Source organism: Cyanistes caeruleus, chromosome 33 (assembly GCF_971803275.1).
Source record: "Cyanistes caeruleus chromosome 33, bCyaCae1.hap1.1, whole genome shotgun sequence".
NCBI lineage: Eukaryota > Metazoa > Chordata > Aves > Passeriformes > Paridae > Cyanistes > Cyanistes caeruleus.
In genome coordinates this window covers 300,604-322,507 of record NC_141734.1, presented here as the reverse complement: position 1 = coordinate 322,507, position 21,904 = coordinate 300,604, and the positions used below count along the sequence as shown (strand labels likewise).

Sequence of the window (21,904 nt, the reverse complement as noted above, 5' to 3'; positions counted from 1 at the left end):
GTTGATTTTGGGTCGATTTCAGGTGATTTCGGGGTTGATTTTGGGTCGATTTCAGGTGATTTCAGGGTGGATTTTGGGTCGATTTCTGGCGATTTCGGGTACCTTGATGAAGATGAATTTCAGGGTTATTTCAGGTTTAATTTGGGTGATTTTGGGATTTATTTTGGGGTTATTTTGGCTGATTTTGGGTTGACGATTTTGGGGTTATTTCAGGTGATTTTGGGGTTGATTTTGGGTCAATTTCAGGTGATTTCAGGGTGGATTTTGGGTCGATTTCAGGCGATTTCGGGTACCTTGATGAAGATGAATTTCAGGATTATTTCAGGTTTAATTTGGGTGATTTTGGGATTTATTTTGGGTTTATTTTGGGTGATTTTGGGTTGACGATTTTGGGGTTATTTCAGGTGATTTTGGGGTCGATTTCAGGTGATTTCAGGGTGGATTTTGGGTCGATTTCAGGCGATTTCGGGCACCTTGATGAAGATGAATTTCAGGATTATTTCAGGTTTAATTTGGGTGATTTTGGGATTGATTTTGGGGTTATTTCAGGTGATTTTGGGGTTGATTTTGGGGTAATTTTGGGGCCGATTTCAGGTGATTTCGGGGCGGATTTTGGGTCGATTTCGGGCGATTTCGGGTACCTTGATGAGGGTGACGGTGGCGCTGTAGAAGAGGCTGAGGATGAAGAGGACGATGAAGGTCGAGGCCGTGGCCCAGAGGTTGCCCAGATCCTCCTCGTCCTCGCCCGCGACCGCGCCCGCCAGGAGAGCTGGGGGAAAACAGCGGGAAATTGGGGTTTTGCGGCGAAAAAACGGAATTTTGGGGGTTTTTTTTGGGGAAAAAAAGGGATTTGGGGAGTTTTGGGGCGAAAAAACGGGATTTTGGGATTTTGGGGGAAAACAGATCCTCCTCGTCCTCGCCCACGACCGCGCCCGCCAGGAGAGCTGGGGGAAAACAGCGGGAAATTGGGGTTTTGGGGTGAAAAAATGGAATTTTGGGGGAAAAAACAGAATTTTGGGGGAAAAAACAGAATTTTGTGGGGAAAAAACGGAATTTTGGGGGGAAAAATGGAATTTTGGGGGGTTTGGGGGGAAAAAATCAAGGATTTGGGGGGGAAAACAGAGGGAAATTGGGGTTTTGGGGCGAAAAAATGGGATTTTGGGGGTTTTTGAGGAAAAAACAGGATTTGGGGTGAAAAACCAGAATTTTGGGGATTTTGGGGGGAAAAATGGAATTTTGGGGGGTTTGGAGGGAAAAAACCCAGGATTTGGGAGGGAAAACAGCGGGAAATCGGGGTTTTGGGGAGAAAAAACGTGATTTTGGGGGTTTGGGGGGGAAAAAGTGGAATTTGGGGGGAGAAAATGGAATTTTGGGAGTTTTGGGGCGAAAAAACGGGATTTTTGGGGTTTTTTGGGGGAAAAAATGGGATTTTGGGAGTTTTGGGGCGAGAAAACCGGATTTTGGGGGGAAAAACGGAATTCTGGGGGGAAAAACCAGAATTTTGGAGGGAAAAAAATGTAATTTGGGGGCTTTGGGGTGAAAAAATGAAATTTTGGGGTTTTGGGGGGGAAAAAGCAGAATTTTGGGAGATAAAATGGGATTTGAGGGTTTTGGGGGGAAGAAAAACAGGATTTGGGGGGAAAAAAATGTAATTTTTGGTGGGTTTGGGGGAAAAAAATGGGATTTTAGGTTTTGGGGGGAAAAACAGGGGATTTGGGACAAAAAAAAATGGGAATTTGGTGACAAAAACCCAGGATTTTGGGTGAATAAAAGAGGAATTTGGGGGAAAACTGGGATTTAAATGGGAATTTGGGATTTTGGGGGGAAAACCCATGAACTCTGGATTTTGGGGAGGGAAAATGGGAATTTGGGGCAAAAAAATGGGAATTCGGGATTGGGTTAAAAACCAGGAATTTGGGAACCTGAGCAAGGATTTGCCCCAAATTTTGGACTTTTTTTTTCCCCCACAAAAGAGCGATTTTCGAACCCAAAATTGGGGATTTCGGCCCCAAAATCCCAACTCGAGATCCCCAAAAATTAGGAATTTCCAGCCCCAAAATTCAGGAATTTTTTTGCCCCCAAAATCCCGGTTTTTCCCCCCAAAATCCTGATTTTTTTCCCCAAAATCTGGATTTTTTCCCCCCCAAAATCCCAAATTTTCCCGCCTTCAAATTTAATATTTTTCAACCCCAAAATTCGGGATATTTTTTTCCCCAAATCCCGAATTTTTTACCCCAAATCCCCGCCTCGCGCCCTCCCGATTTTGGGGGAAAAAACCTCAATCTTTCCAGCGTGAAAAAAGAGGTTTTAGGGTCTAAAATCGCCTTTTTTTTTTTTGAACAAAACCTTTATTTATTTCAGCAATCCTAAAAATCACCTTTTTTTGGGGGGAAAAAATCAAAATTTTGGGGGAAAATTTGAATTTTTGAGAGAAAAAAATCACATTTCTGAGGAAAATTGGATAAATTTTGAGTTTTTGAGGGGAAAAATCCAAATTTGGGGGAAAAAATCATAGTTTCTGGCAAAAAAAGGAGTTTTTTGGCTCCAAAATTGCAGTTTTTTCACAAAATCTTTATTTCTCGCTAGAAAATTGTGTTTTTTGTGGAAAAAATTCAGATTTTTGAGTGAAAACCGGGTCAAACCAGAATTTTTTGAGGGAAAAAAGCCAATTTTGGTTAAAAAAACCTCCATTTTCAAGCTAAGAAAACCGAGTTTTTGGTCTAGAGCCGCCATTTTGTTTTTGCAAAAAACGCTTTATTTCCATCTAGAAAAGTGAGATTTTTTGGGGGGAAGAAGTGGAATTTTGGAGGATAAAGTGGGTCAAAACGAAACTTTTTGAGTGAAAAAAGCCAAATTTTGTTGAAAAACCTCCATTTTCAAGCTAAGAAAACCGAGTTTTTGGTCTAGAGCCGCCATTTTGTTTTTGCAAAAACCGCTTTATTTCAGTCTAGAAAAGTGCGATTTTTTGGGGGTAAAAATCAAATTTTGTGGGAAAACGGGGCCAAACGGAACTTTTTGAGTGGAAAAAGCCAAATTTTGTTGAAAAACCTCCATTTTCAAGCTAAGAAAACCGAGTTTTTGGTCTAGAGCCGCCATTTTGTTTTTGCAAAAACCGCTTTATTTCCATCTAGAAAAGTGCGATTTTTTGGGGGTAAAAATCAAATTTTGTGGGAAAACGGGGCCAAAACGAAACTTTTTGAGTGGAAAAAGCCAAATTTTGTTGAAAAACCTCCATTTTCAAGCTAAGAAAACCGACTTTTTGGTCTAGAGCCGCCATTTTGTTTTTGCAAAAAACGCTTTATTTCCGTCTAGAAAAGTGCGATTTTTTGGGGGTAAAAATCAAATTTTGTGGGAAAATGGGGCCAAACGGAACTTTTTGAGTGGAAAAAGCCAAATTTTTGGGAAAAAAACCCCTCAATTTTCCAACTAAAAACCAGGGTTTTGCATCTAGAGCCGCCATTTTGTTTTTGCAAAAACCGCTTTATTTCCGTCTAGAAAAGTGCGATTTTTTGGGGGTAAAAATCAAATTTTGTGGGAAAACGGGGTCTAAACGGAACTTTTTGAGTGGAAAAAGCCAAATTTTGTTGAAAAACCTCCATTTTCAAGCTAAGAAAACCGACTTTTTGGTCTAGAGCCGCCATTTTGTTTTTGCAAAAACCGCTTTATTTCAGTCTAGAAAAGTGCGATTTTTTGGGGGTAAAAATCAAATTTTGTGGGAAAACGGGGCCAAACGGAACTTTTTGAGTGGAAAAAGCCAAATTTTTGGGAAAAAAACCCCTCAATTTTCCATCTAAAAACCAGGGTTTTGCATCTAGAGCCGCCATTTTGTTTTTGCAAAAAACGCTTTATTTCCGTCTAGAAAAGTGCGATTTTTTGGGGGTAAAAATCAAATTTTGTGGGAAAACTGGGTCAAAACGGAACTTTTTGAGTGGAAAAAGCCAAATTTTGTTGAAAAACCTCCATTTTCAAGCTAAGAAAACCGAGTTTTTAGTCTAGAGCCGCCATATTGTTTTTGCAAAAAACGCTTTATTTTCATCTAGAAAAGTGCAAATTTTGGGGGGTAAAAATCAAATTTTGTGGGAAAACGGGGTCAAAACGGAACTTTTTGAGTGAAAAAAGCCAAATTTTGTTGAAAAACCTCCATTTTCAAGCTAAGAAAACCGAGTGTTTGGTCTAGAGCCGCCATATTGTTTTTGCAAAAAACGCTTTATTTCCGTCTAGAAAAGTGCGATTTTTTGGGGGTAAAAAACGGGGATTTCAGTAGCAGGCGGCGGCGGAGTCGCTGAGCACCAGGGACACGTTGAGGTGGGCGGGGTTACCGGCGGATTTATCCAGGGATTTCTGCGCCAGCCGCAGCGGCAGCCGCTCGTGCCCCACCAGGCAGGTGTAAACATGGCCGCCCTCCCAATCCCGCGCCGGCACCGTCAGCGTGCTGACGCTCTGGTGGGCGTGGCCGGAAGGGGCGTGGCTGGGTTGTGGGCGGGGTTTCCAGGTGAGGGCGTGGCTGGAGGGGAGGGGCTGGCCGTCCTTCAGCCATTGGACGAGGAGGTCCGGGGGGTTGAAGTCCAGGATGAGGCAGGTGAGGGTGGCCCAGGTGCGGCGGCGCAGCTGCTCCGGGGGTGGGGCCAGCAGGTGCACGGTGGGCGGGGCCGCGTCCGGAACTGGGAAAAGGAAGGAGAGATTTTGGGGGTGAAATTTGGGATTTTTGGGCAAAAATTTGTGATTTTTTTGGGGGGTGATATTTGGGATTTTTGGGGTGAAAAATTGGGATTTTTGGGGGGGAATTTGGGGTGAAGTTTGGGATTTTGGGGGTGAAATTTGGGGTGAAATTTGGGATTTTTGGGGTAAACTTTGGGATTTTTTGGGGGTGAAATTTGGGATTTTTGGGGTCAAAAATTGGGATTTTTTGGGGTGAAATTTGGGCAAAAATCTGGAATTTTTTGGAGGCGAAACTTGGGGTGAAATTTGGGATTTTTGGGTTCAAAAATTGGGTTTTTTTGGGGGGATTTTTGGGTGAAGTTTGGGATTTTGGGGGTGAAATTTGGGGTGAGATTTGGGGTGAGATTTGGGGTTTTTGGGGAGATATTTGGGATTTTTGGGGTGATATTTGGGATTTTGGGGGGGATTTTAAGGGGAAGTTTGGGATTTTTGGGGTGAAATTTGGGGATTTGGGGGGATTTGGATGGATTTTGGGAGGATTTGGGAAATCTGGGGGTTTGGGGGAAAATTTGGAATTTTTTGGGTGATATTTGGGATTTTTGGGGTGATATTTGGGGGATTTGGGTGAAATTTGGGGGGAATTTGGGGGCATTTGGGATTTTTGGGGTGAAAAATTGGGGTTTGGGGGGAATTTGGGGATTTGGGGGGATTTTGGGGGGATTTTGGGGGGATTTGGGAAAATTTGGAGGATTTTGGGGGGATTTTGGGATAATTTGGGATAATTTGGGGGATTTGGGGTGAAATTTGGGATTTTTGGGGTGAAATTTGGGGGGTTGGGGGGAAATTTGTGATTTTGGGGAAAATTTGGGAAATTTTGGGGGATTTTGGGGGGATTTGGGATTTTTTGAGGGGAAAATTTGGGGGTTTTGGGGGGGGAAACCTTGGATTCCAACCCGAATTTCGGCCATCTTGGATCCCAAACCCCGCCCACTTTCAGCCATCTTGGATCCCACCCCAAACTTCCTCCATCTTGGATTCCACCCCAACCTTCGGCCATCTTGAATCCCCACAACCTTCAGCCATCTTGGATTCCCACCCCAACTTTCTGCCATCTTGGATTCCCACCCCAACTTTCCGCCATCTTGGATTCCACCCCAACCTTCGGCCATCTTGGATCCCCACAACCTTCAGCCATCTTGGATTCCCACCCCAACTTTCCGCCATCTTGGATTCCACCCCAATCTTCGGCCATCTTGGATTCCCACCCCAACTTTCCGCCATCTTGGATTCCACCCCAACCTTCGGCCATTTTGTATTCCCACCCCAACCTTCCGCCATCTTGAATCCCCGTTTCCCGCTTCCGGAACTCACCCGTGCTCTTCCTCATGGTCACCTCCCTGGGGAAGAGCAGCTCGGGGTGGGTCACTCGGCACGTGAAGACCTGGCCGGACTCCCAGGCCTCGACGCTGACCGTGGCCACGCCCTCGGCCGCCAGCAACCCGTTGGGCTGCAGCGCCGGCGCCGCCATCTTGGTGGCCAGGGCTTCCCCTTCCTCGTTGAGCCACGTGACCTCCAGGCCCTCGCCGCCGGCCGCCAGGTTGGAGACGCGGCACGTCAGCCGCGCCGCCTGGTCCCGGAAGATGTCGGCGAAGAGCGGCGCCACCGTCTCCACCCGGATGTCGCTGGCGCTCAGGGGTTGGTCATCTGTGGGGCGGGGTCAGCTGGATGAACTTTGAGGGTGGTTTTGGGTGGTTTCCACCCAAAATGACCTCTGGTGATGGCCAGTGGTCAACTGGAAGATCCTCAGTGGTGGTTTTGGGGTTTTTCCACCCAAAATGACCATTGGGGTTGGCCAGTGGTCAATTTGGAGATCCTCAATGGTGGTTTTGAGTGGTTTCCACCCAAAATGACCACTGGAGATGGCCATTGGTCAACTGGGAGATCCTCAGTGGTGGTTTTGGGGTTTTTCCACCCAAAATGACCATTGGGGTTGACCTGTGGTCAACTGGAAGATCTTTCTTGATGATTTTTTGAGGTTTCCACCCGAAATGACCATTGGGGTTGGCCAGTGGTCAAATGGATGATCTTTGATGGTGGTTTTGGGTGGTTTCCACCCAAAATGACCTCTGGTGATGGCCAGTGGTCAACTGGAAGATCTTTGATCATGGTTTTGAGTGGTTTCCACCCAAAATGACCATTGGGGTTGGCCAGTGGTCAAATGGATGATCTTTGATGGTGGTTTTGGGTGGTTTCCACCCAAAATGACCACTGGTGATGGTCAGTGGTCAACTGGATGACCCTTCATGGTGGTTTTGGTAGGAAAAAAGGGATTTCTGGGAATTTTGAGGTGCTAAAACCTGAAAATTTGGATTCTTTTAAGGAAAAAATTGACTTCTGGGAATTTCAAGGTGCTAAACCCTTGAAATTGGGTCTTCTTTTGGGTAAAAAATTGATTTATGTAGATTTTATGTGTTTTTGGGAATATCAGGGTGCTAAATCCTTAAAATCAGGATTATTTTAGGGAAAAAAAAAAGGGTTTTTTGGGAATTTTTCAGTTTTATGGGTATCTTGAGGTGCTAAAACTTGAAAATTTGGATTATTTTAAGGAAAAATATGATTTATGGGAATTTTTCAATTTTATGGGAATCTTGAGGTGCTAAACCATTAAAGCTGGGGAATATTTTTGGGAAAAATTGGGATTTTCAGCAATTTTTGGGAATTTATGGAAAAACCCCAACTCAACTCAACTCAACCAACTCAACCCAACCCAACCCAACTCAACCCAACCCAACCAACTCAACCCAACTCAACCCAACTCAACTCAACCCAACCAACTCAACCCAACTCAACTCAACCAACTCAACCAACTCAACACAACCCAATCCAACCCAACTCAACCCAACCCAACCCCACTTAAACCAATTCAACTCAACTCAACCAACTTAACCCAACCCAACTCAACCAAACCCAACTCAACCCAACTCAACCAATCCCAACCCAACCCAACTCAACTCAACCAACTCAACACAACTCAACCAACCCAACCCAACTCAACCCAACCCAACCCAACTCAACCCAACTCAACCAAACCCAACCCAACTCAACCCAGCTCAACTCAACCCAACTCAACCCAACCCAACCCAACTCAACCCAACCCAACCCAACCCAACCCAACCAACCCCATTCCTTGACCTCCTCCAATGGGAATTTCCCCCCCCCAAAACTCCCCGGAATCCCAAAATCCGTGGATTTCCCCCCCAAAAAACCACCCGAACTCACATCCGCACTCCATGGCCTTGCTGGTGTTCCTGCTCTCCTCGCCGGCCTGGCAGGTGAAGACGTCGCCGCGCTCCCACTCGGCCTCGGTCACCACCAGCCGGCTGCCGGTGACGAAGATTCCGGGACCTTCCACCGCCGGCGCTTCCGGGGTGGCGCCGTCGCTCAGGGGGGCGCCGTTGCGGAGCCAGAGGATGGGGGCGTGGCCGGGGCGTGGCCGGGAGCCGCGGATGCGGCAGAGGAGGGTGGAGTTCCGGTAGGGACCTTGGAATTCCTCGCGGGACGGGGGGTGGAGGGTGAGGAGGGTCACGGGAGGGAGGAGGGAGCCGGGACCTGGTGGGGGATAAAAAAAATGGGGTTTTTTTGGGGAGGTTTTGGGGGTTTTTGGGGATTTTTGGGGGTTTTTTGGGGTTTTTGGGGTTTTGGGGTTTTGGGGTTTGGAGTTTGGATTTTGGGTTGTTAATTTGGGGTATTTATTTAGGATTTTAGGGATGTTATTTGGGATTTTTGGGGCATTATTAGGGCCATTATTAGGGTTATTAATCTGGGATTTTTGAGCCGTTATTAGGGCTGTTATTAGGGATATTAATCTGGGATTTTTGGGCCCTTATTAGGGATATTTTGGCCATTATTAGGGCTATTATTAGGGCTATTAATCTGGGATTTTTGGGCTATTATAAGGGATATTAATCTGGAATTTTTGGACCATTATTAGGGATATTAGGACCATTATTAGGGCCATTATTAGGGCTATTAATCTGGGATTTTTTGGCTATTATTAGGGATATTAATCTGGGATTTTTTGGCCATTATTAGGGCTATTAATCTGGGATTTTTGGGCTATTATTAGGGATATTAATCTGGGATTTTTTGGCCATTATTAGGGCTATTAATCTGGGATTTTTGGGCTAGTATTAGGGATATTAATCTGGGATTTTTTGGCCATTATTAGGGATATTAATCTGGGATTTTTTGGCCATTATTAGGGATATTAATCTGGGATTTTTTGGCCATTATTAGGGATATTAATCTGGGATTTTTGGGCTATTATTAGGGATATTAATCTGGGATTTTTTGGCCATTATTAGGGATATTAATCTGGGATTTTTTGGCCATTATTAGGGATATTAGGGCTATTATTAGGGCTATTATTAGGGCTATTAATCTGGGATTTTTGGGCCATTTCAAGGGATATTTTCCTGGGATTTTGGGGCCATTATTAGGACCATTATTAGGGATATTAATGCCATTATTTCGGCTATTTCTTTGGGATATTTGGACCATTATTAGCGCTATTATTAGGGCTATTAATCTGGTATTTTTGGGCCATTTTAAGGGATATTTTTCCGGGATTTTTGACCAATTATTAGAGATTATTAGGACCATTATTAGGAGCGTTATTAAGCGCCTCACCTGGGTTGTACACCTGCACACTCCGGCTTCCCCGGGCGTGCTCGGCCCGGCACCAGAAGGGCTGCCGGCCCTTCCCCTCCTCCAGCTCCATTCCCAGCCGGGAGGCGGCCAGGAACCTTCCGGAACTCCGCACCGGCGGGAAGATGGCGGCTCCCGGCGCGCTCCGGTTCTCCCGGTCGCGCCAGGCGAAGCCGACGGGCGGCGGCGTGAAGCCCACGGCCACGCAGCCCACCGAGAACGCCGTGCCGGAGCCGCAGGGCGACAGCGGGAACAGATCCGGGGCCCGGGCGGAGCCTGGGGGGGGAGAAAATTCCGGAAAATTCCATGGTGGGGGAGGAAAAAAAGGGGAATGTTTTTTGGCGGGAAATTTTTTTGGCGGGAAGTTTTTTTGGCGGGAAGTTTTTTGGCCGGGATTATTTATTTTGGCGGGGATTCCGGAGGTTTTCCCGCCCTGGTTTTGGCGGGAAAAAGCGTCGGGGTTTGGAACGGTACGGACCAGTATAAACCAGTATAAACCAGTATAAACCAGTATAAACCAGTATAAACCAGTATAAACCGGTACTGGCACCCACAGCCACCCCAGCTTTACCAGTATAGACCAGTATAGACCAGTCCAGACCAGTCCAAACCAGTACGAACCAGTCCAGACCAGTCCAAACCAGCCCAAACCAGTCCAGACCAGTAAAAACCAGTATAAACCAGTCCAGACCAGTACCAGCACCCGCAGCCACCCCAGCTTTACCAGTATAGACCAGTTCAGACCAGTCCAAACCAGTCCAAACCAGTCCAAACCAGTCCAAACCAGTCCGAACCAGTCCAAACCAGTCCAAACCAGCCCAAACCAGTCCAGACCAGTATAAACCAGTATAAACCGGTACTGGCACCCTCAGCCACCCCAGCTTTACCAGTATAGACCAGTTCAGACCAGTCCAAACCAGTCCAAACCAGTCCAGACCAGTCCGAACCAGTATAAACCAGTACAAACCAGTACCAGCACCTGCAGCCACCCCAGCTTTACCAGTATAGACCAGTATAGACCGGTCCGGACCAGTCCAGACCAGTCCAAACCAGTCCAGACCAGTAAAAACTAGTATAAACCAGTATAAACCAGTCCAGACCAGTACCAGCACCCACAGCCACCCCAGCTTTACCAGTATAGACCAGTTCAGACCAGTCCAAACCAGTCCAAACCAGTCCGAACCAGTCCAAACCAGCCCAAACCAGTGCAGACCAGTATAAACCAGTATAAACCAGTATAAACCGGTACTGGCACCCTCAGCCACCCCAGCTTTACCAGTATAGACCAGTTCAGACCAGTCCAAACCAGTCCAAACCAGTCCAGACCAGTCCAAACCAGTATAAACCAGTACAAACCAGTACCAGCACCCGCAGCCACCCCAGCTTTACCAGTATAGACCAGTTCAGACCAGTATAAACCAGTATAAACCAGTATAAACCAGTATAAACCAGTCTAAACCAGTATAAACCAGTACAAACTGGTTCAGACCAGTCCGAACCAGTCCAGACCAGTTCAAACCAGTCCAAACCAGTCCAAACCAGTAGAAACCAGTACAAACTGGTTCAGACCGGTACGAACCAGTCCAGACCAGTAAAAACCAGTCCAAACCAGTATAAACCAGTATAAACCAGTACTGGCACCCTCAGCTACCCCAGCTTTACCAGTATAAACCAGTATAGACCAGTCCAAAAAAGTCCAAACCAGTCCAAACCAGTTCAGACCAGTCGAAACCAGTCCAGACCAGTCCAGACCAGTAAAAACCAGTATAAACCAGTATAAACCAGTATAAACCAGTACTGGCACCCACAGCCACCCCAGCTTTACCAGTATAAACCAGTATAGACCAGTCCAGACCAGTCCAAACCAGTCCAGACCAGTAAAAACCAGTTCAGACCAGTCCAAACCAGTATAAACCAGTCCAAACCAGTCCAAACCAGTCCAGACCAGTAAAAACCAGTATAAACCAGTATAAACCAGTACCAGCACCCTTAGCCACCCCAGCTTTACCAGTATAAACCAGTTCAGACCAGTATAAACCAGTAAAAACCAGTTAAAACCAGTCCAAACTGGTACAGGACCAGTCCAGACCAGTAAAAACCAGTCCAAACCAGTCCAAACCAGTCCAAACCAGTAAAAACCAGTAAAAACCAGTTAGAACCAGTCCAAACCTGTTAAAACCAGTCCAAACCAGTTCAAACCAGTTCAGACCAGTAAAAACCAGTCCAGGACCCGTCCAAACCAGTTAGAACCAGTTAAAACCAGTACAAACCAGTAAAAACCAGTTAAAACCAGTCCAGACCCAAATTCCTCTCATTAATCGCAATTAATCAGCCCCTAATAATCCCCCGATTAATTAGCGTTAATTAACGGCAGTCATTAGGAATTAACAGCGGTTATTAGTGATTGCCGTTAATTAATGCAATTATTTCTAATGATTTCCTCTGATTTCCTAATTATTCCTAATTATTCCTAATTATTCCTAATTATTCCTGATTATTCCTGATTATTCCTAATAATTCCTAATAATTTCTAATTATTATTAATTCCTAATATCCACTTAAAAGGACTAATAGAAATCAATTGAATTAGATTAAAACCCATTAATAATTGATCAAAACGCATTAATAATCGATTAAAAATCCGATTAAATTCGATTAAAATCCGATTAAATTCGATTAAAATGTGATTAAATCCTATTAAAATCCATTAATAATCGATTCAAATCCGTTAATAATGGATTAAAAACCGAGAGAAGCCAAATTAAAACTGATTAAAACAAAATTAATTCTATCTAAAACGAATAAAAATAAATTAAAATAAATTAAAACCAGTTAAAAGCCTAATAAACCAAATTAAATCAAATTAAATCAAATGAAAACCAATGAAAACCAATTAAAACCAATTAAAAGCCTAATAAAACAAAATAAAACCAATTAAAATCAATTAAAACCCTAATAAACCAAATTAAAAGCAATTAAAAGCAATTAAAATGAAATAAAACCGATTAAAACTAAATAAAAGCTATAATTAATCATCGAATTAAATTAAAACCAAATAAAACGAATAAAATTAATTGAAGCCAATTAAACCGAGTTAAATTCAATTAAAATTCAATTAAAACGGAATTAAATTCAATTAAAATTAATTAAAGTAAATAAAACTGAATTAAATTCAATTAAAATTCAATTAAAATTCAATTAAAATTCAATTAAATCTCAGTTAAATCTCAAATCTAAATTAAATCTAAATTAAATCTCAATTAAATCTCAATTTAATCTATATAAAATCTAAATTAAATCTAAATTAAATCTAAATTAAATCTAAAATAAATCTCATTTAAATCTCAATTAAATCTCACTTAAATCTCAATCAATATTCAATTAAAAGTCAATTAAATCTCAATAAAATCTCAATTAAAATTCAATTAAATCTCAAATCTCAATCAAAATTCGATTAAATCTAAATTAAAATTCAATTAAATCTCAAAACTCAATCAAAATTCATTTAAATCTAAATTAAATCTCAATTAAATCTCAATTAAAACCCAATTAAAACCCAATTAAAACCAACGAACCCCATTAAAATCCCCGGCATTAAATAAAAACACTAAAAATCTCTTTTTTCCCCTAAAATCGCCCAAAATCGAATTTTTCTGCACAAAAATCTCCTTTTTACCCCAAAATTCGATTTTTTCTCCTTAAAATCCCCCCAAAATCGAATTTTTCTCTTTAAAAAAAATCGCTTTTTCAACCCAAAATTCAATTTTTTCCCCCTAAAAATTCAATTTTTCCCTACAAAAAATCTAATTTTTCCCCATTTTCACCCCAAAATTCAAATTTTTTCCCCAAACACCCATAATTTGAATTTTTCTCTCTCCCAGGTGTTGTTTTCCACCCCAAAAAGGGGAAATTTGGCCCCAAAAAAGCCCCAAACTTCTCCTTTTTTTGTTGTTTTCGAAACCTCCCCGGGGTTATTTTGGGTGGGAACCGAAAGAATTTTGAGGCCAAATTTCCCCTTTTTGGGTCGGTTCCACTTTTGGGGTAAAAAAAGGGATTTAATTGGATTTTTTTAATTGATTTTTAATTGGGTTTTTTTGGGGTTATTTGATTATTTTTAAAGGTTTTTTGTTTATTTTTAAATTTATTTTTCTGGTTTTTTAAATTAAATTTAATTTGATTTGATTTAAGTTAATTTAATTTAATTTAATTGTATTATTTTTTTTACTATATTTTATTTTATTTTAATTTAATTTAATTTAATTTAACTTTGTTTAAATTCAATTTAATTATTTTCTTTTCTTTTACTTTAATTTATTTTATTTTAATTAATTTAACTTAATTCAACTTAAATTTAAATTAATTTAACCCTTTTCTTTCATTTTCTTTGAATTTATTCGATTTAATTTAATTTAATTTAATTTAACTTGAATTAACTTAATTGATTGCTTTATTTTATTTTTTAAATTAAACTAAATTAAATTAAATTAAATTAAATTAAATTGAACTAAACTAAATTATACTAAATTAAATCGAATTAAATTAATTTTAATTAAACTAAATCGAATTCAATTGAATTAAATCGAATTAAACTGAATTAAATCGAATTAAATTAAATCGAATTTTATTTTAATTTCATTTCGAGCCAATTAATTTATTTCAATTTAATTTCCTTTAATTCAACTCCAGATTTTTTCCCCATTAAATTCAATTTTCTCCATTTAAAAAAAATATCCCTTTAAAATTCGATTTAATTCCATTTATTTCCCTTTTTAACCCAATTTTATCTCTTTTATTTCTTTGATTTCTCTTTTATTTCTTTTTAATTCTTTTTCTCCATTTTTTCTTCATTTTTTTTCAATTTTTTTCTCAATTTTACCTCAATTTTTTCTCCATTTTTCCTCCTTTATTTCTCAACTTTTAAATTATTTTTTCTCAATTTTATTTCATTTTTTTTTTTTACTTTTTTCTCCATCTTACCTCAATTTTATCTCAATTTTTTGTCCATTTTTTCTCATTTTTTTTCTCTTTTTTATCTCATTTTTTCTTTAATTTTATCTCAATTTCTTTCTCATTTTTTCCCCATTTTTTCCCTATTTTTTTATAATTTTTTTCTCATTTTTTCTCCATTTTTTCTCAATTTTTTCACCATTTTATCTTAATTTTATCTTAATTTTATCTTAATTTTATCTCAATTTTTCTCAATTTTTTCTCAATTATATCTCAATATTTTCTCCATTTTTTCTCATTTTTTTCTGTTTTTTTAATCTCAATTTTTCTCCACTTTATCTCAATTTTATCTTAATTTTTCCTCATTTTTATCTCAATTTTATCTCATTTCTTTATGAATTTTTTCTCAATTTTTTCTTAATTTTATCTTAATTTTATCTCATTTTTATCTCAATATTTTCCCCATTTTTTTCTCATTTTTTTCTTTTTTATCTAATTTTTTCCTCAATTTTATCTCATTTTTTTTCTCATTTTTTTTCTCATTTTTTCTCATTTTTTCTCTATTTTTTCTCCATTTTTTCTCCTTTTTTTAATCATTTTTTCCTCAATTTTTCTCCATTTTATCTCCATTTTATCTCATTTTTTTCTCGATTTTATCTCATTTTTATCTCAATTTTTTTCTCATTTTTTCTCCATTTTTTCTCCATTTTATCTCATTTTTTCCTCAATTTTATCTCAATTTTATCTCAATTTTATCTCATTTTTTATCATTTTTTTCCTCAATTTTATTTCTTTTTATTCTCATTTTTTCTCCATTTTTCCTCGATTTTTTTATCATTTTAATCTAAATTTTATCTTAATTTCATCTCAATCTTTTCTCCATTTTTTCTCATTTTTTTCTCATTTTTTCTCTTTTTTATCTCATTTTTTCCTCAATTTTATCTCAATTTTTTAATCATTTTTTACATTTTTTTCCTCATTTTTTCTCCATTTATTTTATCATTTTTTATCAATTTTATTTCATTTTTTCTCAATTTTTTTCTCATTTTTTTTCTCTTTTTTAATCTCATTTTTTCCTCAATTTTATATCAATTTTTAAATTATTTTATCTCAATTTTTTCTCAATTTTTTCTCCATTTTTCCTCATTTTTTTCTCTTGTTTTAAATCAATTTTTATCAATTTTATTTCATTTTTTTCTCATTTTTTTCTCATTTTTTTCCCCATTTTTCACCATTTTTGACCATTTTTTATCATTTTTTTCCTCAATTTTTTTCTCAATTTTTCTCCATTTTTCCTCATTTTTTTCTCCATTTTTAATCATTTTTTCCCCATTTTTTCCCATTTTCCCTCAATTTTATATCAATTTTATATCAAATTTATATCAAATTTATATAAAATTTATATCAAATTTATATCAAATTTATCTCATTTCCCAAATTTCCTCATTTTCCCCCAAAACTCGCTTTAAAAACCCCAAAAAATCAATTTTTAACCCCCAAAAAATCACATTTTTACCCAAAATTTGACTTTTTAACCCCAAATTTCCTCCTCCATCCTCCCTCAATTCTCCCCCCAAAAAATTCAATTTTAAATCTTAAATTCGACCCAAAATTCGCGTTTGTCTACTTAAAAAATAACCCTAAAAAGTCAAAATTTTTGCCTCAAAAAATCGCCGGGTTTGGACCGAAAAAAGTCAAATTTTCACCCAAAATAAATCAGATTTTAACGAATAAAAATTTATCAAATTTTAACCCAAAAAATATCAAATTTTCACCAAAAAAAAATATTAATTTTTAACGAATAAAAAAATCGAATTTTTTACCAAAATAAATCAAATTTTAACCCCCAAAAATTTCAAATTTTAACGAATAAAAAAATCAAATTTTCACTCAAAATAAATCAAACTTTAAGGGATAAAAAAATCAAATTTTAACCGAAAAAAATCGAATTTTTACCAAAATAAATCAAATTTTAACGAATAAAAAATCGAATTTTTTAACCGAAATAAATCAAATTTTAACCGAAAAAAATTCAGATTTTCACCCAAAAAATAAATCAAATTTTAACGAATAAAACCCCCAAATTTTAACCAAAAAAAATATCAAAATTTTCACCAAAAAAATATCAAATTTTGAGCCAAAAAAAATCAAATTTTAAGCCAAAAAAATTCAAATTTTAAGCCAAGAAAAAATCAAATTTTAAGCCAAGAAAAAATCAAATTTTTAGCCAAAAAAATCAAATTTTAAGCCAAGAAAAAATCAAATTTTTAGCCAAAAAAAATCAAATTTTAAGCCAAAAAATATCAAATTTTAAGCCAAAAAAAATTCAAATTTTCACCCCCAAAAAACCAAAATTTTCGCCCAAAATAAAACCCCTAAAATCGACTTTTTTCACCCCAAACCCCTCAGAAATTTCCCTTTAAATCCAACCCCAAAAAAACCCCAAAAACACCGAATTTCCACCCAAAAAAAAAAAAAAAATCAATTTTGGGTCGAAAAATAAACCGAGATTTTTTTTTTTCCCGCCAAAACCCCCATTTTCCCGCCGGGGAACCCCGGGATTTTCCCGCCAAAATCCCGATTTTTCCCGCCAAAATCGCGGTTTCAACGGGGGGTTTTTGAGGGTGAAAAATTCGAATTTTGGGTGGAAAAACGGCGATTTTGGGGTCGGGACTCACCGCTGGACACCGTGACCGTCGTTCCGCTGCCCCAGGCGTCAATAGGAGACCCACGGTGGGCGGGGCCCGCGGGGAACCCGCGCAAAAACCTCGATTTTGGGGTAAAAAACCCCGATTTTGGGAAAATTTGGGAAAAAATGTTAAAAAACGCCGGTTTTTTGTTGTTTTTTTTTTTTTAGGGGGGTTTGAGGGAGGGGGAGGGGGAAAAATGGGGAAAAAATTGGGAAATTTGGGGAAAAAATAGGGGAAAATGTTGAAATTTTGGGGAAAAATGGGTGATTTTGGTGATTTTTTAAAAATTTTTTGGTCAAATTGGGGTGAAAAAGGGTAAAAATGGGGTTTTTTTAAGGGGGTTTGGGGGAGGGGGTAAAGGAGGGGGAGGGGAGGGTGGGGGGAGGGGAAAAATGGGGAAAATTGGGGAAAATTGGGGAAAAAAGGGAAATTTGGGGAGAAATTGGTGATTTTGGTGATTTTTGGGAATTTTTTTCTCATTTTTGGGTGGAAATTGGGATTTTTTTAAAGGTTTTGACGGCGGGAGAAAAGGAGGGGGAGGGGAGGAGGAAAAGAGGGGAAAAATGGGAAAAAACAGGGAAAAATTGGGAAATTTTGGTGAAAAAATCGTAATTTTGGCGATTTTTGGGATTTTTTTCCTCATATTTGGGTGAAAAAAGGTAAAAATTGGGTTTTTAGGGAGGTTTTGGGGGCGAGGGAAAGAAAAAGGGAGAAAAAGGGGAAAAAAGTGGAAATTTGGGTGGAAAATGAGGAAATTGGGAGGGAAAATGGGGGGAAATCGTGATTTTGGTGATTTTGGGGTGAAAAAGGTGAAAATTGGGGTTTTTTGGGGGGCGGGAAGGGGAGAAAAAAATCGGGATTTTGGGGGAAAAAGAGGGAAAATCGGGAAAAAAGGAAAATGGGGGGGAATGTGGGAATTGAGGGATTTTGGGGGGAAAAAATGCGATTTTTGGGGGTTTTTTTTTTGGGTGGATTTCAAGGGAAAAAGGGAAAAATGGGAAAAAATGGGGAAAACGGGAAAAAATCGGGGAAATTTTGGGGAGAGTTTTTATTTTGTGTAAAACATCGGGAAATGGGAATTTTTTGTGATTTTTTTGAGGTGGAAATGGGGGGAAATGAGGAGATTTTGGGTCAAAAAGAGGGAAAAGCGGGAAAAATTTGAGGGGATTTGGGGGAAAATGAGGAAAAGTGACAAAATCAACCCAAATTTGGGGGGAAAAAGGTAAAAAAGATGAGAAATTTTACGAATTTAGGTCAGGGATGGCAAAAGCGAGCGGGAATTTGGGGTGAAAAGTGACAAAAAGGAAAAAAAAAAGAAAAATATGGGTCAAAAGAGGGAAAAAAAGGCAAAAAAATAATCGCGGGTTTGGTAAAAATGTCAAAAAAACCCGAAATTGCCCAAAATTGAGGCAAAAAATGCTCCAAGAACTCGAAGTTTCCCCAAATTTGGGGCAAAAAAATGTCCAAAACCCACCCGAAATTGCCCAAATTTTGGGCAAAAATAATCAAAAACCCCGAATTTACCCCAAATTAGAATAAAAAATGCTTTAAAAAATCGAAATTACCCAAAATTTGGTGAAAAATGCTAAAAAACCCCGAAATTACCCAAAAATGGTGAAAAATGCTCCAAAACTCCCCAAAATTACCCCAAATTTAGGGCAAAATACACAAAAATCTCGAAATTAGGGTGAAAAATGTTCCTAAAAGATCCCAAATTGTCCCAAATTTGGGTCAAAAATGCTGAAAAACGCCAAAATCACCCAAAATCGAGGAGAAAAATTGTCAAAAAACCCGAAATTGCCCCAAATTTGGGTCAAAACGGCTGCAAAAAATCCCAAATTCGGGTGAAAAAACTCCAAAAAACCCGAATTTAACCAAAATTTGGATCAAAAATGACCCAAAACTTCCCGAAATAAACCCAAATTTTGGGAAAAAAGAGTCAAAAATCCCGAAATTACCCAAATTTTCGGGTAAAATCTGGGGTTTTTGGGAAAAAAATCGGGTTTTTTTGGTGGAAATCCGTGGATTTTGGGGAAAAATTCGGGATTTTGAGGTGAAATTTGGGGTTTTTGGGGTAAAATTCAGGGATTTTGGGAGGAAATCCCGGGTGGATTTTGGGTTAAAATTCGCTGATTTTGGTGTGAAATTCGTGAATTTTGGGGAGAAATTCGGGGATTTTGGGTTTAAATCCGGGGATTTTTGGGCAAAATTCAGGATTTTTGGGGAGAAATTCGTGGATTTTGGGGAAAATCCGGGGATTTTTGGGCAAAATTCAGGATTTTTGGGGTAAAATTCGGGATTTTGGGTCGAAATCCCGGCGGGATTTTGCGCTGAGGTCCCGGTTGTGTTTTGGGGTGAATTCCGGGGGTTTTGGGGTTTTTGTGGCCGCGCGAGCCCCCGGGAGCAGCAGCAGCGCCCGCGCCGGGGCCGCTCCCACGGTGACACCGAGAGGACAAAAAACCCCGGCCCGGTTTTGGGGGGAAAAACGGCGGAATCGGGAAAAAACGGGATGGAGGAAAAATAAACGGGAATTGGGGGGAAAAAAGGGGATTTGGGGGAAATCGGGAATTGGGGAAAAAAACCGGGAATAAAGAAAAAAACGGGAATTGGGGAAAAAAACGGGAATAAAGAAAAAAACGGGAATTGGGGGAAAAAACGGGAATTGGGGAAAAAACGGGAATAAAGAAAAAAAACGGGAATTGGGGGGAAAAAATCGGGAATTGGGGGAAATCGGGAATTGGGGAAAAAAAAAGGTGAATTGGGGAAAAATCGGGAATAAAGAAAAAAAAAGGGAATTGGGGGAAAAAAACGGGAATTAATTAAAAAAACGGGAATTGGGGAAAAAAACGGGAATTGGGGGGAAAAATCGGGAATTGGGGGAAATCGGGAATTGGGGAAAAAAAAGTGAATTGGGGAAAAATCGGGAATAAAGAAAAAAAACGGGAATTGGGGAAAAAAACGGGGATAAAGAAAAAAAAAGGAATTGGGGGAAAAATGGGAATTTGGAAAAAACGGGAATAAAGAAAAATAAACGGGAATTGGAGAAAAAAGTCGGGAATTGGGGTAAATCTGGAATTGGGGAAAAAAACCGGGAATTTTGAAATAAAAAGGGATTTGGGGAAAAAAAGCGTGAATAAAGAAAAAAACGGGAATTGGGGGGAAAAAACGGGAATAAAGAAAAAAAAACCGGGAATTGGGGAAAATCGGGAATTGGGGAAAAAAACGGGAATTGGGGAAAAAATCGGGAATTGGGGAGAAATCGGGAAAAATCGGGAAAAAAATGGGAATAAAGAAAAAAAAACCCAAAATGGAAATTGGGGAAAAAAAACCGGGAAAGGGGAAAAAATGGAAATAAAAAAATGAAATGAAATGAAATGAAATGAAATGAAATGAAATGAAATGAAAATAAAATAAAATAAAATAAAATAAAATAAAATAAAATAAAATAAAATAAAATAAAATAAAATAAAATAAAATAAAATAAAATAAAATAAAATAAAATAAAATAAAATAAAATAAAATAAAATAAAATAAAATGAAATAAAATGAAATAAAATGAAATAAAATGAAATAAAATAAAATAGTCTCTTTTTTTCCCCTTTTTGACCCAAATTTGGCCGCATTTGATTTTTTGGGGTCTTTTTGGAACCAAATCCAGAGGAATTTTGGGACTTTTAACCATTTTTGCCCCAAATTTTCTATCTTTTCCTATTTTTTCTTCAAATTTTCTGTTTTTATTTCACTTTCCCCCCAAATTTTCTCCTTTTTTTTCCATTTTTCTTCAAGTTATCTTTTTTTTCTCTGTTTTTACCCCAAAATCATCTTTTTTTCCCACTTTCCCCTTTAATTTTGTCTCTTTTTTTCCCATTTTTATCCCAAATTTTCTCTTTTTTTCCACTTTCCCCCCAAATTCCGTCTCTTTTTTTCCACTTTTTCTTCGGATTTTCTCCTTTTTTTCGGTTTTTCCCCCAATTTTTCTCCTTTTTTTTCCCATTTTTTCCTTCAAATTTTATCATTTTCTTCTTCCAGAAGGTTCTGGATCCATCCTGAGGTTCCTGAGGGGCTTCCAGAAGGTTCTGGATCCATCCTGAGGTTCCTGAGGGGCTTCCAGAAGGTTCTGGATCCATCCTGAGGGTCCTGAGGGGCTTCCAGAAGGTTCTGGATCCATCCTGAGGGTCCTGAGGGGCTTCCAGAAGGTTCTGGATCCATCCTGAGGTTCCTGAGGTTCTTCCAGAAGGTTCTGGATCCATCCTGAAGGTGTTGAGGAACTTCCAGAAGGTTCTGGATCCATCCTGAGGGTGCTGAGGGGCTTCCAGAAGGTTCTGGATCCATCCTGAGGGTCCTGAGGGGCTTCCAGAAGGTTCTGGATCCATCCTGAGGGTCTTGACCTTCATGGGAGGGTCCCCATGGCCATGGGAGGGTCTCCAGCTCCATCCAGAAGGTTCCAAGACCGCCCCCAGCGCTTCCGGTAGCATCCGGAACTTTCCAAACGGTGAGGAACCGAAACCAACCCAACCCAACCAGAACCTACCCAACTCAACCAAACCCAACTCAACCCAAACCAACCCAAACCAACCCAAACCAACCCAAACCAACCCAAACCGACTCAACCCAACTCAACCAACCCAACCATGACCAACCCAACTCAACTCAACCCAACTCAACCAAACCAACCCAACCATGACCAACCCAACCCAACCATGACCAACCCAACCCAACCGAACTCAACCAAACCAACCCAACCCAACCCAATTCAACCCAACCATGACCAACTCAACCCAACACAAACCCCTCTTCCTCTTCCACCCAACCATGACCAACCCAACCCAACCCAACTCAACTCAACTCAACTCAACCCAACCCAACCCAATCCAACTCAACTCAACTCAACTCAACTCAAC

General features: G+C 39.2%; 1 gene segment (V, D, J or C); it reads right to left on the bottom strand.

The window, feature by feature from the left end:
• Window positions 1–4,187: 4,187 nt before the first annotated feature.
• LOC111942995 (Ig mu chain C region-like) lies at window positions 4,188–21,685 on the bottom strand. The segment is given in 6 exon segments: window positions 4,188–4,661; window positions 6,031–6,363; window positions 7,939–8,268; window positions 9,349–9,642; window positions 16,992–17,080; window positions 21,678–21,685. Coding segments are annotated over 6 exon segments (1,458 nt in total).
• Window positions 21,686–21,904: the final 219 nt, after the last annotated feature.